Below are 16,878 nucleotides of genomic sequence, written 5' to 3'. Positions count from 1 at the left end.
GAACAATGCATGAAAAGTGCGAATGCGCCTCTTGATTTCTTTTTTAGTAACGGCTTGAACGGCTGTGTTTGATGGACATTGTGGCTTGACGTTCGAGAACATAGCGCATAGAATAAGAGCAAATGTCAAGTCGTTCGAGGGCACATCCCTGACAGGGAATCTATTTGAAGCCCGACTTGGAGATGGATGGAGATGGAAGGCGAAACTCCTGAATGATGACGGACATGTTGGAGATAGGGGACCTGCATAACCTCCACGTGGATGGTACCAAGAAGGGCACCACCTTGCGATATTGCGATAAGACTGGGCCATGTTCTGGGTCTAGACCACTTTGATCTCGTATGCGTACCTGCGTACAGGCAAGCAAGCAATTAACCCAACTGTCAAGTTGTCAAGAACCAACAAGCAAACTTTGTCAGTAAGCTTTTAAGGTTGTGACAGGAAGTTCCAAAGCAACAGCAAAAGATCTACGTACGGGAACGTCGGAACCACGTGGGTGAGGCGTTACAGAAGAGGGAGGACGGGAGGTTTCACTCCACGGGAACTTTGTGTTTGATGTTGATCACGAGTGTAACCGACGATTTAACGTTGTATGCCAGCCTGTTGGGTCTGTACAATGCATTATCGTACGTAGTACGATATCTGATCAAGATGGTCTCTTGATAGGATCGACAGTATAGTACGGATACAGTGCAGCTGTTCATGCCTTGGTAATGAAGCGCATCATAGATCTGGTCCAAGAACAAGACAAGTAAGAGGATAACGACCGGGATCTAGGGTAGTGCATAGGATGCCTCACTGACGAGACAGAAACAGAAGGAGAAGAAAGAAACGCGTAGTAAGCCGACGTTGCTTGCCATCAATGCGTCCCATCTTTCGAGTACCCCAGTTGACAAGGATGCATTTGCCATCACGAGGCAACGTAACCCGTGCAAAAAACAACACGAACAAGCAAAGACAAAGGCAGGCAAGGCAATCAGCACTACAGAAGCATGGACCAACGTGTCCAGGCTAGGATCTACGGCGCTGATCGTTGTACCCGAAACACGTCGCTTGCATTTGCTGCACGTAAAGTAATCTCAGCATCTATTGTCGAGTCTCGGTATCGTCGGTTTCATCTTGTAGATAGCAGATCTAGTGAGAGGTCATCAGTCACCCATGACAGAAAAAGGACACAAGCATGAAGAACCAGATCCACTGCATGGTAAGCAATGCAATGTGATGCCGTACCTGAGAAAATTTCGAGAAAGAAAAAGCAAACGCCACAGGGGAGCGGTCAGCAAGACAGATGAAACAAAGCAAACATGTCTCCAGTCCAGCCAGCCAGCGTCTGCAACAAAGTGATACTTCACCTTTTTACTTTTTTCTTCTTTTTTTCTTTTCTTTTTGTCTGTCATTTGATTTGCGAATGCAGAACAGGACGGACCCAGAGCCTGGGATCTGTGCGGCTGGGATTCATTTTCTTCATTTAGTGATTCATTGCTGTCGACTGTAGGGTTTCATTTCTGTACACAAGGCTGTGTGTGCTACTCTGAACAGTCGTTATAATGTCATCTCTCGCCAAAAAAGACTCACCGTTGATGAGCTAAACGAGACACAAAGCTTTTTACTTATTGAGTGGTATTATAAGCAGGCGCCACTGTCACACCCACATCGATAATTGATGTTTTGACCTCTTGAACATGGTCTTCAACTTTGGACCTTTGGGACTTGACCTCATCAGTCACTTGCAAGGGGTTACTACTCCAAAGTGGCTTAGATTCGACCAGGCTCGTGTCATGTTCCCCCATGCCTTCGGCCAATGCCATCAGATGGCAACCCTCCTAGCTCCGCACCGTAAAGTCTCGGCAGTCCATTCAGAAGACGCCTTGGAGAGCAGAAGCCAGAGATTGGCCCATCGTCATTTCCCGCTGAAACAGGGTCGTCTGCTGGCCCGCGTCCGCTAGCACTGATACGGATCTTGGGTGTCTTGGGCAACATTTTGCCTGGACTGTTTTTTCTCTTCAAAGGTTAGTTGAGTCGCGTTGATCAGGTCCGACCACGTTTTTTCTCATATTTTTTGGGGTCTGGGGATCCATTCCACTGTGGAGAGAGTAGAGGTAGAGGCAGACTGAGTGGTTTCACCCGAGTTTGGTTTTATGGCTCTTGAGCTTTTCGGCGCCGATGCTCGGAAGAGGAGGAAGCCTTTTGGATGCTCGTCAGGGATTGATGGACTGACTAATGGAGTAGTTCAATCTTGCAAGCTTCTGGCACGACAATAGCGACGCGACACGGCGCAAGCTAGAAGCTAGGCGTGATCAAGCGTTGATTCCGTTACGTACGGATATTGATGAGGTACTCTCGCACAAAGAGGCAGTTGAAACGGGGCTCATAATAATTAGGATAACATCATTGACGAACGGTTGAAAGTGGCCGATGGGTTCCATTCCATGTCAGGCTGCCCACAAAACCCTAATTCATGGTTGTATTGGCAACAGGATGGAACAGTGCAATTTCCCCTGCATGCATCAGTTTCTAGAATGACGGCAGAAGAATTTCAGATTTCTGTCGGTCATTTCCCTTACGTTGCATGTAGGAGTCTGCTGCTGCTGATGGGCCTGGCAGGGGAACCAGAGGTGTAATTTGCTGCAAACAGGGCCTTATTTTTGGCCACAGTCCAGTAAATCGTTGATGAGATGACTGACTGTTGTGGTGGTGTCGCTGACTTGTCTTGGTCTGTCCATGGCCCCGTCGCTACTAAGGTATGTATGTACCTACCCAGACTGGGCTGGCTGGCTGGCTCAAAGGAGAGAGAGCGGTTAGTCAGGTTATCGAGGCAGCGAGGCTTTACCTTAGCTTGGCCCCGTGGCTTTTTAGCAACCCCATTGTTTCGTCGTCCTGTCTCTAGAGTAGTACCTGACGATCCATTCTCCCCTGAAATGTCCAAATGCCGGAACAGTAGATCATGGTCAGGTACAGATACGTCACGTCAAAGATGCTCGACCCGCCTACTCAATGGGACATTCGTTTTCAAACGGAAAAGGCAGAGGAGGCAGAATGCGAGCGAATGACGTTCCTGAAACGGCCTTGGTAGTCGACAAGGGACCCCCCTGATGGACGGAGTCACTAGCCTCGAGACTAACTAGGACATGGGTTGAACCAACGTGGGTCGTCCAAGAGCGATCACTCCGGCAAGCCCGTTATAATGTCTCATACAAGTCCAGGGATTCGAAGAAGGCTTCTAGAAGGACTTTCTCTCTCTCTGTCTCTCTCGCCTTTTTTCCCTCTTTTCTGACTGCCTCTGCCTCTGCCTCTGCCTCTCCTTTGCCCTTCCTCCCCTGCACTGACCGCACTGACTGCACCTGCACGCACCTACACTTACTCACTTACTGTCTGCGCCTCTCCGCCTGCTGCTCACTCCCTCTTCTTTACACCCGCCCCTCTCCCTCCGAGTAAAAGAAAGTACTTACTCTACTAATCCCCAATCTCATATACAAGGACCCTTGCGTGTCTCTTCTGTTCTGATCTCGTCTTGTTTTTTCACTCTAATTGATCGTGTCTCGCCTCTGTTTTAATCTGCTCTCATCCCCACAAAGATACCTCTCGCTCTCACATCACATTTCAAGACAGACTTTCTTGGTTCACGACTCAACGACCCAACAATCACATACTAATCGTCGCGGGCTGTCGATTTCCCCTCGTTTCGCTTTCAATCGACTCGACTCGACACCACTCTCTTTCATCAACACGACTCTTCTTGGTCAAGCGCATCGCCAATCTTACACGAACAACTTCAATCATCAACGACTCAACTTGATGATAGTCACACCACCGGCGACTGTCTATTACTGCTGACATTGGTTTCTGTCACACCAACTCGAGTCGCCGGCAATAGTTAACCAAGCGCTGAGTGCGCGTTATCGCACTGTCGATTGAGACTCCATCACCCTTCAAACACAACCTGACACAACATGTTTCCATTCCCAGCACAAGACGAGCCTGTGAGGCCATTGACCGAAGAGGACCAGCAAATCCTCCTGGGTCTTGCTCGTCGCTACGGCGTCTCTAGCATTGTCTGCGCGCTCACCGGTCTTGGTGCTTCATGTGAGTGATTTCGATTACACATCAAAATAGGGAGGGACCTGCTAACACTAAATAGCACGAGCCTCCACCTTTTCAGCATCCACACTACTCAGCAACACAAGCAACACAAGCGCGCCTTCGCTATCATGGAGCAACTCTGACGTTGGCCACGCGCGATCCGACGCTGCATCAATCCGAACTCAATCGACATGGCAAGACAATGCCGCCGACGTTCCCTCGATTCATGATGGTGAAGTCGGCAAAGTTACCGATCGTACTTGGCTTGATTCGCCAAATCTTATGCAGTCACCCATTCCTTCATGCGATGTCACCTCTCACCCGTCGCCCCGGCACGTCACACCAACCTCAAAGAAATACCAGTGCCCTATGTGTTTCTTGGACAACAACCCCGTGGGTTTCGGCAGGAAGAGCGACTTCAAGAAGCATCTCTACAACTTTCACGGTGCTGACGTGACTTGGCTGTGCAAGACCAAGGGCTGCCATCTATCCTTTGCTACTGAGCGAGCCTATAGCACTCACGCCAAGGAGACACACCGCATGGACGCTCTCCCCAACAGCTCAGCAAAGACTGAGTTGTGTCCACAGGTCGTCTTTGGCTGCGGTTTCGGTAACTGCAAGGACCGCGTCTTTGAGGCCTCCACCAACGAGCAGGCATCTGCCAGTCGCGACAAGTACTTTGAGCACATCGCAAAGCATTTTGAGGATGGATTTGATGTAAACAACTGGGACTACAAGGCTCAGCTGCACAACTTGATGCGACAGTCCAAGGTCAAGTCTATCTGGAAAACTTGCATATGGCCCAAGGAGAAGAGACAGCAGCTCACATGGCGCCCTCGTTCTTCTGGCGATCTCAAGCGCATGCTCGAGGCTCGCCACCTTGGTGAAGATATCTCTACTCTGGTTCGCCTGGCTTTCATTCTTGGCACATCACCATTTACCAACCCTACCACACCGCCACCAAGCGAGATTGACCTTCAGTTCTCCCTACCTTTCCGATCACAATGCTTGATGGATGCAGTAGGTCACCTCGATGGCGCGCAGCCCAAGATGGATAACAGCAGTGACATTGGCACACCCATGGTCACTGTCACCAAACAGCCTCCTACAACGCCACAGCCCTCCTTCCCTGTTCGACGCATTAAGCAGGAGACTCGACCATCAACGCCAGTGGACGCCATCCCTGAGCCTATGGTTCGTGATGACCTTACAGCTGGCCCTCATCCAGGAACACCGTTTCCCATCCCTAATGAGCATGTTTGGCCTGTTGACGCACCTAAATTTGCACCCGATCAGATGAATACTTTCGCGGATGCCTCAATGACCTACATTCTACCAGGCCAAGAGCTTCCTCAACAACAATGGGATATGACTGGCATGGCGCAGCACTTCCCTCAACAAGACACTGTCATGGGTAATGTGTACATGCCCAACCAGCAACAGCCCGTCGCTACTCGCCCTGCTACTCCGATTCCTACAAAGCGACCTGGATCTTGGGGCAAGCGACTGAGCCTCGAGAACCTGCGTCCCAAGAAGAAGTCCAGCGTTTATGGCAGTCCCGCATCCGAGCACGAAGCTGTCCCTCCTGTTCCAGCTATGTATGCCGAGATGATGCCCACATCTGTACCAACGGGCTACGAACTGCCAATGCGAATGGGTCACCCTCAACAAGGCTACACATCGAACCCTGGCTTCATGCCTCACGCACAGCAACAGCAGTTCGGCTCACCCACAAGCTTCTACTTGGACGACAGCGACATGAGACTATAAGGCGTTTTAATCTCGGAACGGAAAAGCATTTTTTGAGCATCATGATTTCATTTTATTTACCATTACCACATATCTGTACTACTAATAATCATTCCGTACACGGTCCAAAGTGGAGGACGAGGAACTTTACGACAGGATACCCCATCCTCTACCATATGACGAGCCTTTTCTTTTTATTTGTTCTTGGTACATTTCAGCATTCGGGACCAACATATGTTTCCTTTTGTATATCTCTGCCAGTTTATGTTTTTTTTTTGTGTTTTGTGATACCACGGTGTTGAAGAAGGATGGAATGGGACGAGACAGGAAATCAAAGCCATGGGCGCTGCAAAGCCACAGAATTGTTTGCAGTCTTATTTTACCTTTGCCTTTTCTTGCTATCTCCTGAATATTGCATCTTTCGGGCGGTTATGCGAGGGTCATTATACCAGGGTGGCAGATACCCCAATGTGAGCCAGATATATCTTTGGCAGCATACAAATGATAGATAAAGTCTGCATGTCAGCGAAGAACATGAACTAATAGAACGTTTCAACAAAATTTGTTGCTATGAACAATGTGATGTGATTGATGTATGAAGAACGAGCAATACTGTCCACCAATGCTGCTATCGCGAACACCTTCCCTCGTCCACCGTCCATGCCGAAAAACTGACAGCCGTTGCCGCGTCCATTGATGGTATCGCTACATCTATCAGTAAATTATTTCGCAAATACTGGACACCACATACTGTTTTTACTCTTCCCCAGAGCCTTGAGAAAGAATGATCTTACGGTCCGGAAGACTACGACGCCTCTTGCGAGGAGATCGCGGCGTCCCAAGCTTCATCTGTTATTGGCTCCAATTTGCCGGGCCAGCCTCTATCAAACTCTTCGATCTCTGCGTTCGAAATACTCCCTCCTGGAAGGCCTGGGCGTGAAGGATTCAAGAATGGTGCTATAATACGAGCCATATGGCGTCTAAGGGCAACGCGCCTATGTAGGCGGGCAGCGCGGGCATAGACTGGGCAGTCGCTCATTCTTGCGGTGGTGGTGATGGTGGTGATGTGTAAGGAGGCAAAGGTTTAAGGGTGCAGATAATGTTGGAAAGAAATGTATTAATTGGCATTCGCAGCAAATGACGGAGTGAATCTCTCAGTTGCTAGTTCTCGTCGTTGCCTACCAGTGCCTGGGTATAAACCAACATTGAATCACTGATAAAGCAGAGGAACTTATACTATTCAGTATAGTACATAGGTATACAGACACTCCGTTGCAATTCGAAGCACCTGTAACCACTGCCCGGTAGAATAGGAAGAAGTTATTCCTGCTGCAGGCCACTCAGCTTCCTCTCTGCACTACCACTTTGCTCTCCAATGCAACCCTTGTAAATGATTTGAGTAGATCGAGACACCTAGTAAAGAGTGTCGAGAGTATCTTCATATGGAAGTGAAAGCAGGGAAACGCAAAAGTCTATATTAGTAGTTGGGTCAGTTCCTCTCTTTCAAGAAATATGGCTGCGAATTCGACGAAAGCGAAATGGGGGACAAGATAAAGTAGGGCGGGAGGGGAATGTCCAACAACTAAAGTAAAATACTATAACAATAGTTGTATTCTGTTGTCGTCTCTAGGAAATATGACCGCAAAATAAAGCACCGACGAAGCATCGGTCACAAGACTGGGTACCGCATACATGAGGACCCTGACTTGTGCACTACAGAGATCAGGGCCGATATAGTCATCCGAGGTCCTTGCTTTCAATCTGGGACTTTGACCTTGAAGGCAACAATAACGCGGTCAAGCCAGTCCTTCATGGCATTCTACAGGCGTTCTGTGGTGATGGTACCTATGTGATCAAACAGTTGCTTCGTTCTGGCAAGGTATATTCATCAGTGGTGAACAATGCGACAATACCTACCTTGGCGCAGTGATGTAACACAACAAATCACAAGTAATTATGTGGGCGAGATAATGCATTCGTTATCGCTATGCATATCGTGTGCCTCCTGTGACTCATTGCTTGAGACACTGCCATGTTCTGATGAGTGAAGCCTGGTAGTGTTACGGTGCCAGCCCGTCAAGTCCTTTCGGGTATCGTCTGATCCACATGAGCTAGAGTCATATACCAAATTGAAACGATATGTTACAACAGCTCAAGCAAAGCAGCTTGGCGCAGTGGAAGCGCGGTATGTCTTGACTCCACCTGCAACTCATTAACAGAGTACTAACTCATCACAGCCGGGCTCATAACCCGGAGGTCACTGGATCGAAACCAGTAGCTGCTATGAAGCTATATTTTTTTTTTGGTGGTTATTGCGGTTTTGTTTGCTGCGTACTTGGGCGACATTCGCTAAGTACCTACTAAGATATGCCGACAAATGGTCAGCACCAAACATGGAACATCCCTGTAACATAATCATTATTTTGTGACAATTGAATAGTCTGACTAAATTGTTTTTCCGTCTCTAATGTCTTTTGCTTCTTTTATCTGCCTTGCTCAGTCTTAACGTTGGTTGTCACTCACCCAAAATTGATCTTTGTGCGTCCCGACATTTCGGAGGGCACGAGTGCAAAGATCCACTCGGCTCCGGATCTGCCTCACTCGACATGGACGGAACAATTATCTTCTGAGCTTTAGGGTAGGAAATTAAGCTGCTTGATCAAAATCGCATAAACTGACATGATATTTTCATCTCGCATGCCCTCAGCGTTTACATTTTCTGTTGCTCTGAGATCTATGATACCTCGGCGACTGCTGATGGGAGCGTGAAGCAATCCGGTCGCCAAATGCACGCAGCCCAATCCGGTGAAGCTCAGTAGCTTCGTCAAATGCCTAAGCATAAGAAAAAGAGTAGTTCGATAGGTCTAATCGGTACAACTTGCTCGCTATTGCGCAACAAGCACCGTATCCATAGCCGTCACTGAGAGAGAATCAAGTAGAACTTAAACGACACGCTGTAGTCATCATGATCAATTCAGTCACCACCCATCTGTGTTACACATGAAGGTGTTTGCGCTTTGCGGGATATCACGTGAGAGTTCCGGCTAAAGGTGGGGCATCTGCATACAGCTCCACTGCTTACCAAAAGCCCCTCTAGCTTTAAAAATATTAAAACTCCACCAGATGAGCTCCAAAATCTATCAGAAATAGTGCAATCGATTTGTCTTGGCTTGCAGATGATTGATAAATTATTAAAAAAAATCAAAAGGACTCCCGAGGCGAGACTCGAACTCGCAACTTTCAGATTTACTTATGCTGTAAAAGTCTGACACGCTAACCAATTGCGTCACCCGGGATGGGGCTTGTATTGGAAGGAGCGGACACAATTTGGACTTGAGTTCCTGCCTTCTGCGTTTTCTAACACTTTTTCTCTTAGTCTCTACTATCTAGATGGGTAAAAAAAGACAATTAAACTATATTCCCACGTATGAAAATTACCTTGTCAACATTTTCCATTTCTTTATATATATGCCTTAAGTAATGATTATATCGGTTATAGTATGGCGGTGATAATCCGTGTTTGTAGTTATGCATGGAGCCACGCTGCAGCCTGGATTCCGTAGACATGATTGGACTCGAGTTGCTGACCCTTGATACAGGCTACCTACCCATGGAACATAGTAATATGCAATCCGTCTACTCAGCCTCCCTCCGGCTTAAACGGCATTTTGGATCCTTGCGATTTTGATAAGCTTGGAAAATTATAAGATCCTTAGTAGCCGCAGGCGTGGGCAGATGACTCCCCGCACTTCCCACGACACTCACATTCACTACTACCTCAACAACACCAACAGCACCAATGTATCAAGTACAGTCGCCATGCCGCGTTGAAGACGGGCAATACATTGCGCAAAGCAAGGTCGCTGCATTTTGGGATGAGGCTTGGTGGAGGTTATCGTGGACAGGCCGAGCTAAGGAATACATGATTCGAGGTATTACAGACCGAAGTCCAAAGAACCTTCTTACCGACAGAGACGTACGAAGACACCAGAAAGCGGTACACAGTGAGACAGGAGATATAGTAGGATACGCACGATGGATTATGCCAGAGTCGCACAAGGATTCTTGGCTCGTCGCTCAGACACCAGATGTGAGCGCCGAACAGCAAGAGATATTCGCAAAACGCCACGCAGAGACAGAATGGGATCCAAGCCATGATAATGACGAGTTGGATGAGCACATGGATGGGTGGAGGGAGAAATACAAACACGCCGATTGCATGGGTAAGTGCGGCGAAGCACAGCCGTTGCAAAGACTTACTTACGGTCGAGCAGAACTACATTACATCGCTGTTCGTCCGGAGCACCAGAAGAAAGGACTTGCAAGTATGCTTGTTACATCTGGTCTTGAAGTGGCAGACCAGTTAGGTATTGACGTCCTAGTGGTGGCCACCGGTCGACGTGGTCAGGGTCTCTATTCGAAACATGGATTTGAGATTTTGGATGAGAAGAGCCAGAGCATGAGCAAATTTGGAGTCGATGAGCTGTATGAAACTTTCGTCATGATGCGTCCAGCTCAGAAATGATGGGAGAAATTTTCTGAATATCTCTACGCATTCGCTGCCCTAGTCAAGTTACCTACTGTTAGCTATATTGAATATATTGCTCTAGTAATATGGGAAGGTTACATGAATTATTAATACTTGCAAAGCTCCCGTGACGGACAAGACTCGGGTGGCTCATGTCATCATCGTCAATGCTGCTGCTGCCGCAGTTCATCCTCCTTGCAGGATTATTGTTTCCTCATGCTCTTAGATGGTGTTTTAGGCGTCCGCGTTCTTTCATCACTCTTTTCTCTTGGTTAGACTCGCCTTTGATTTCAATACTTCCCGGGAAAGTTTGGCCAACGAATGAAATCGAGGTCCAGCTAACCCATCTGAGAACTGTCAAAGCACCTACTAAACAGGCTACTCGTAAGGTACTTTCGCTTTCTTAAACTTGATTTAATAATTGATATAGAACTTGTCACATCAAAAGACCACTGCCTCCTCGAAATCGAAGATTGGCGATGAACAATGCCCCTATCACAACAGCGTCATTCTTACACAACGTATCTCACTAGCCAGTAGTAGGATTTGCCTTTGCTTCCAGGGTCTGCAGCAGACATGACGCAGCGAGAACAAGCGCAATGCGGCGGACTGTTACAACCAAGAGGCAGAGGGCCAAGACTGATGGGTTCGTGATTAAGAGACAGGGTGACGGTTTTATGCATTCTTGCCGATGTAAAACCTTTTCTGCCGACATAAGTAACCTTCTATATTGCATGACGAATGCCTTTGAGTAAGGTCTTTGTATAACTACTTATTATGAGGCACATAAGATAAAGCAGCCTTTGTTAATAAATCATTATTCTATAGACACCTTGAGTCCTAGTATCTGTGTGTGCTAGTGAGTTTTCCTTCTTAATGAAAGAAATTGATGCTCCTGACCGTAGTATAACCAATGTTCAACGATAGCCATCTGTATAAACCTCTGTAGCCTCAATCAAACTCAATATCTACAGCTTGGACTTGATTTTCTTTACAGCGTTCTCCATCTCACTACTGAACCGATACACGATATTGTCAAAACTGCTTTCAGGGAAGATATAGAGCCATTTAAGCTCATCGCCCCCGCAAAATACTCCATGTTCTGCGTCTCCAGGTATCCAAACAAGGTTGCCCTTCGAGACCGAGTGTCTTACCCCTTCAACCTCTACTTCTCCGCTGCCTGAAAGGATGTAGTATATCTCTGCCTGCGTGTGTCGATGAAGTGCCAAGGCGCCGTTGCGAGGACATGTCGCAATACCACTGGTGAACGAGTTGCTGATAGTTCCTGGTGCGGATAGGAGTGTATGCCATGTTGCGTTTCCCCTATCTTTCTCGATGAACGAGGATGACGAGTCTTTTGGCAGGGAAACGGTATCGATGATTAGCGGCTTTTGTAAAGTTGACATATCGGCAGTGATCTAATTGGGGTTGAACGGGAGAAGATTGAGCAAAAATGAAACTATGGACTTGGAGATAAATACTTTCGAGGTAGTTATACAGTGAAGGAGAGGATGGGATCAAGACTTTATAGTTCTAATCTCAAGTTGAGAACTCGTGCTGAAGAGCATTCGCTCCTTGTATCTATCATTCACTCGGACGAAAGTGGAAACTCTACACGGCCCTAGAAACACAATCGGTAATAGATGACGATAGCCTGTCTGCCTGTCTAGACTCCCCGACAACAGATACACTATCCAGTTGAGGGGTTCGTCCAATAAGCGTTAACCAAGTGGGATGTATCCAATAATAGACAGGATAGACTAAACTCAGAACTGATATGAGGTAGCAACTCTTGCATTAACCCTTGATAACAGTACCTAGTCATTGATGTTTTGGCTCAAATGATAACCAGCCAGGTTAACAAGTGGCGGTCGATATCAACGACATGTCCCATAAAACAGTTGATCACATGTGCCGATCCCAGTATTGCTGAGCACTGCAGAGCTACTTACTTGAATGTATATTTTAAAACAAAAGCGAACTTGGGTAATTTGATATCAAGTGAGAATGAGGAAATCAAGAACAACTCTAGAGAATAAAAAGAGTAGGAACTTGGATTTGAACTAGTAACTCAAACCTGTTCGCTTTAGAAATAATATGATCTGTATTTCCAAGTATGATCGACCTTTTTCCAGGGGAATATTGTTCAGTCGGTAGGAGTTCATTCTTTCTGATTGCCAATAAGCAACGACCATACCAAAGTATTGCCGGAGAACGTTAATGATATAATTCAGAAGGCCATTGGCGAATGTAAAGTCTTTCTCGAGGGACAGTGGTTACCTCATGCATGCCAAACTTCTCAGTAGCGTCAGGTTGTATAAGAACTTCTAATGTCTGCGACCTATCTTCCCAATGGCGCCATGAAGCTCAAATGTATTATGAACTGAGAGTCTAGGATAGTCAACCACCTCCCGTTCTTCTGTTCATCCATTTGGGCCTACCAAGCGAATGCTATCGCTGCTGTGTTGCCGGCGCTTCCAAAATCTGGCTGCTCGCGGTGAACTGTGTATGTGCAGAGGTATGGACATTTTGCGTCGGACCAAAGCATATCTGCTGCTACTTTGAGGGAGGGGGGGGGAGCCTGCGGGAAAAAGTTAACTGAGAAAGGCTTAGAATATTGTGGTAAAAGGCCCGAGATATTTCTGATAGACTTTAGTAATAAAGAATCCAGTGTAAGCACCCTCCACGAGCCAATAACAGGCTTATCGCTGTCAACTACCCAATAACCGTGTCAGTGGCCTTGATGTTCCTTGTCCAATGGTTGCAGCTGGAGACTACCTTAGTAGCTTCATCGTTGACGACTGTTGTGACGGAAAATGTGCGATGTCACAGGGCATGCCAAAAACTTGAACTCAAGGAATCGTGCTCTATCAATCAGTAAAAAACACACCAGTGTTTAAAGAAAAACCCTTTTTTTTCTTCAATTTGTTCGATCATCTGAACTGTAAGACTATTAGGTTCCATTCTGCAGCTGTCGTGCAGTGGCAGTGCGAATCAAGCTTTGGACACACTGGTCAGTCAATAAAAAGACCTTTCCCCCGCCCACCTACCCGCCCCTTCTTCTCCTCCTCTCTTCATTGTGAGTTGGCTACAGATTATGGAGGGCGTCGAGAAACGTGAGAAAAGCGTTGGAGATTTTCCAACAGAATCTTGTGGCAGCTGGGTTATTGACCCTACCTGTGTCAACTACAAAGATGGGATTAGACCGATAGATTGGGCAAGGTAAGTCACCCCGATTCTCTTCTATTGCCAAGGTACGATTCTCACTGGAACCTCACACACCAGATTCACGAGGGACGTCAATGGATAAACACATTGGCACGAGGGGGCATGTCACACAGGCAATGATGCACAGTCTACAGTTGTTTCACAGCACAAAGTTGGACATTCTTGAAGTTACTGAGCCTTCAAGTGGCACAAAACATTGGAAGTTCACGTCAACAAGTGGATTTCACAGAGGCATCACTGGGGGAAAATGTATCGCTCTGCTAGGAAGACCACAGAGTGCCGGAAGGCAATGTCACTATGTGAAAGGCACAAGGGGGTGCTCCCCAACCAGCACCCCGCCAGCCACATCTGTGAAGAGGAAGACGGGTTAGTTGAGTCATCTTCCTGCTTCGGACAACCGAGTTGTTCTAGCCCGCTGGAGGGAACGAAGTAGCCATTGAGTGGGCTGTTCGCAGACCTTGGGCTTGTGAGACGGTGATGATAATCGACCCAAAGGGTCAGCAAATCTGAGTCTCCGGGGTACATGATGGGCAAAGACATGAGAGCGCTGGGAAGTCAGAGGGATGTACAGGAAGAAAGCAAACACAAAGTGACGCTAACAGGAATGAACAGAAAAACGCTGGAGTAGGCAAAGTCGCTGGAAAGAAGCAGATACATGGATGTGATGAACAGGAAAACGATGGTGCAAACGAAGACAAGTCGCTGAGGATGGGAGGACGCTTGAGCAAAAGGAGTGACAAGACAAGACGGTGATGGACATGAAGTGAGGATGATGGGATGTGGAGGATGATGAAGAAGAAAAGAAAATCAGGATGGGCAGATGGGAGGAGATTGTTTTATCGTCCTCCATGAGCGCAGAGAGGGAAGGAGCGTAGGTGAGCGGCCTGCGTTATGTCCAAGTGGAAGCATGAAAGCTGGCTCCTTCCCATCGCGAATTCTGTACGCGCAGTCATTGGCTGCCCAAACCACTCAACAAAATGCAATTGGTAGATCGAGTCTGAGAATTACGAGAAGGCGGATAGCCAGGGGCGAGCTTTTACGGTAAATGATGATAGTATTACTACAGGTCTCGATCTATTTCCTTCCAGGGCTTGCTGGCTGGGCAATGACTTGAAGCTTTCTTCCAGGTAGAGAATTGACTGCTCTGAAACGTCACATGTGGATCTGGTGAGATACTTTGAGGTTTGGGAAGGTATAGACAAATCTGTTGAGGTTCACTCGCGGGGAGCATGACGAACCATTGTAGTTGAGGAAGGAACACGGAAAGTCGAGACAGGACAAACCCGCGATGGAGGCACTGAGCACAAGAGGATAAAGAGGTTTAGTTGCTGTGATAGCCTTGGGAGGACAGACCTAGGGATATGCAGGGAGAAAACAGACACAAAGTGACGCCAACAGGAATGAACAGAAAAAAGCTGGAGTGGCTTTGCTTTCGCGAACAAAGAATACGTGGCACAATAGCATAGCAGCAATAGAAGCCACCACAGCCAGGATCCCAATGAAAGAAATCCGAGCAAAATAGTAGCTATTTGGGTATCAGGTGCCACCGCACCGATCATGTTTGCGGAGATGGCGTCCCAGTGCTTCACACCATCAGTACCATTGAACAAAGAAAGCACCACACTAGGTGCTATCAGCTGCCATGACAACTTTCAGATCTTTACCGTTCTTGGAACGCCTTGGGAATGGCAATAGGAAGACGAAAGGCTGTCCGAGTTCTGAACCGAGGACGTTCAATGTGCTTGGCCGAGTCGGAAGCTTGGATATCAAGGCACAAGTATAATTACCTCGTTGCCTCTGCCATATTTCTCGATAATCCAAAAATCTCAACACCTCTCACTCAAGTCAAAGACACTCCCAATCATCACCCAATCATCGCCCAAGTACCTTGATTTGTATTTCACCATGAGTTGGAAAACACGACACCTCCATAACATCCACCGTTACGTGAAAGAGGTCAATGACAATGCATAGATCGTCTACGACAATGCCATGATATCTCGGCACACTTCCAAACCATCCCAACCCCACTGGGAGGATGGCGAAGGGGGCTTCTTCACCATGGACGAAGCTCCGAGCCCAAAACCGCCTACCCGGCCTCTCTCAGATTCCTGTCCCTTCACCGACATTCTCAAAGAGTCTTACTCAGGATTAGGGCTCTACAAGGTCGGCAACGCTCACCTTCACATCGTCCGGAACGTTAGGGCACAAGAGCATAACACCTTGAAGGCTATGGCAGAGAGAAATTACAACTTCATGGTTCCTACCGAATACTGCCATGGGGTCTATAGTGACGGTCACCTCTACTACATCGCCTACAGTATCCTACCCGGCAAGTCAATTGCTGAGATATAGCCGAAAACCAAGGATGATGCCTTAAAGACGAAGTAGACACGTCAGATAGCAGATGCTTATTACGAACTTTCTAAGTGGCGTAGCGATCGTATCTATGGCATCAATAGAGGCAACTTAAATGAACAATTTATCATCAATGGGAACTAGTGGGATCAAGCTTATCCACGCCTAAAGCCCTCTTGAAGAACTTTAAAGATATTAACATAGACTGCTCCGAGATTGTTTTCGCCCACAACAAGATGATGCCCCTTGCATTCATAGTAGACGGAGATCAAGGACTGGTAGGAATCTCCACATGGTATTCTGCTGGCTTTGTTCCCAAAGGCTGGATTCAAACCCTTCCACTTGGCAACTCCTTCACCGAGTCTGCTGGCGCGATTAGAGACACGTGGACTGACTTCGAGTGCATGGACTGGTCCCGAAAGATTGACGATGGATTTGAAGAAAGGGGCCTCAACGGACACAGGTGGGAGTCGTGGGCAGACTGGCAGGCAAAGAGAGTCTTTACTGAGAGAAAATAGAAAGATGGCCATCAGCCGTCTGGCAGTAGACAAGGGTTAGGGGACCATAGACAGGACGACCCAAAGTTCTCTCTGGACGTCAGTCTTTCAGGCAAGAGCTGTTGACAGCAAATGGACATGAACGGGACGGGACGGGACGTTAGAGTCATCAGGGGGGTTTTTTGCCCGAAAGTTTTTCCCCCCAGGAGTCGGAATAAATTTTATATCTAGTTGACTGAATTCCATACTTTTAGGTCCTGTCTATAGTCACGTATTGGCAGACCGTTTGCTTAAGAAATACCGTCTCACATTCGCTCACCACGCCCGATTAATCCACACTCCGTTTCCGTAGCCATGAGGAGAGTTTATAGTAGAGAGACAATGGTTAGGAGATGACTGGTCTCGCGCTCAGTCACCTAGTTCCATTGACCCCCCCCC

The 16,878-nt window shown here is 47.4% G+C and overlaps 4 protein-coding genes across 4 annotated transcripts, besides 2 other annotated features; 3 read left to right on the top strand and 1 right to left on the bottom strand.

Annotated features, from left to right (window-relative positions):
- Positions 1-1,353: 1,353 nt before the first annotated feature.
- Positions 1,354-1,388: a repeat region.
- Positions 1,389-3,232: 1,844 nt separating this feature from the next.
- Positions 3,233-3,317: a repeat region.
- Positions 3,318-3,950: 633 nt separating this feature from the next.
- FPSE_00101 (uncharacterized protein) lies at positions 3,951-5,850 on the top strand (the record flags this gene model as incomplete). The annotated part of the gene is made up of 2 exons (XM_009253221.1): positions 3,951-4,083; positions 4,139-5,850. The coding sequence occupies 2 exons, from the start codon at positions 3,951-3,953 to the stop codon at positions 5,848-5,850; spliced, it is 1,845 nt and encodes a 614-aa protein (XP_009251496.1).
- A 3,778-nt stretch (positions 5,851-9,628) lies between these two features.
- FPSE_00100 (uncharacterized protein) lies at positions 9,629-10,354 on the top strand (the record flags this gene model as incomplete). The annotated part of the gene is made up of 2 exons (XM_009253220.1): positions 9,629-10,052; positions 10,104-10,354. The coding sequence occupies 2 exons, from the start codon at positions 9,629-9,631 to the stop codon at positions 10,352-10,354; spliced, it is 675 nt and encodes a 224-aa protein (XP_009251495.1).
- Positions 10,355-11,325: 971 nt separating this feature from the next.
- Positions 11,326-11,763, bottom strand: FPSE_00099 (uncharacterized protein; the record flags this gene model as incomplete). Its single annotated transcript, XM_009253219.1, has 1 exon — positions 11,326-11,763. The coding sequence occupies one exon, from the start codon at positions 11,761-11,763 to the stop codon at positions 11,326-11,328; it is 438 nt and encodes a 145-aa protein (XP_009251494.1).
- A 3,883-nt stretch (positions 11,764-15,646) lies between these two features.
- Positions 15,647-16,461, top strand: FPSE_00098 (uncharacterized protein; the record flags this gene model as incomplete). The annotated part of the gene is made up of 2 exons (XM_009253218.1): positions 15,647-15,905; positions 16,115-16,461. The coding sequence occupies 2 exons, from the start codon at positions 15,647-15,649 to the stop codon at positions 16,459-16,461; spliced, it is 606 nt and encodes a 201-aa protein (XP_009251493.1).
- Positions 16,462-16,878: the final 417 nt, after the last annotated feature.

This window comes from Fusarium pseudograminearum, chromosome 2 (genome assembly GCF_000303195.2).
Source record: "Fusarium pseudograminearum CS3096 chromosome 2, whole genome shotgun sequence".
In the NCBI taxonomy this organism is placed as follows: domain Eukaryota; kingdom Fungi; phylum Ascomycota; class Sordariomycetes; order Hypocreales; family Nectriaceae; genus Fusarium; species Fusarium pseudograminearum.
The sequence above is the reverse complement of the archived record's forward strand: the minus strand, read 5'-3'. Positions and strand labels throughout refer to the sequence as shown.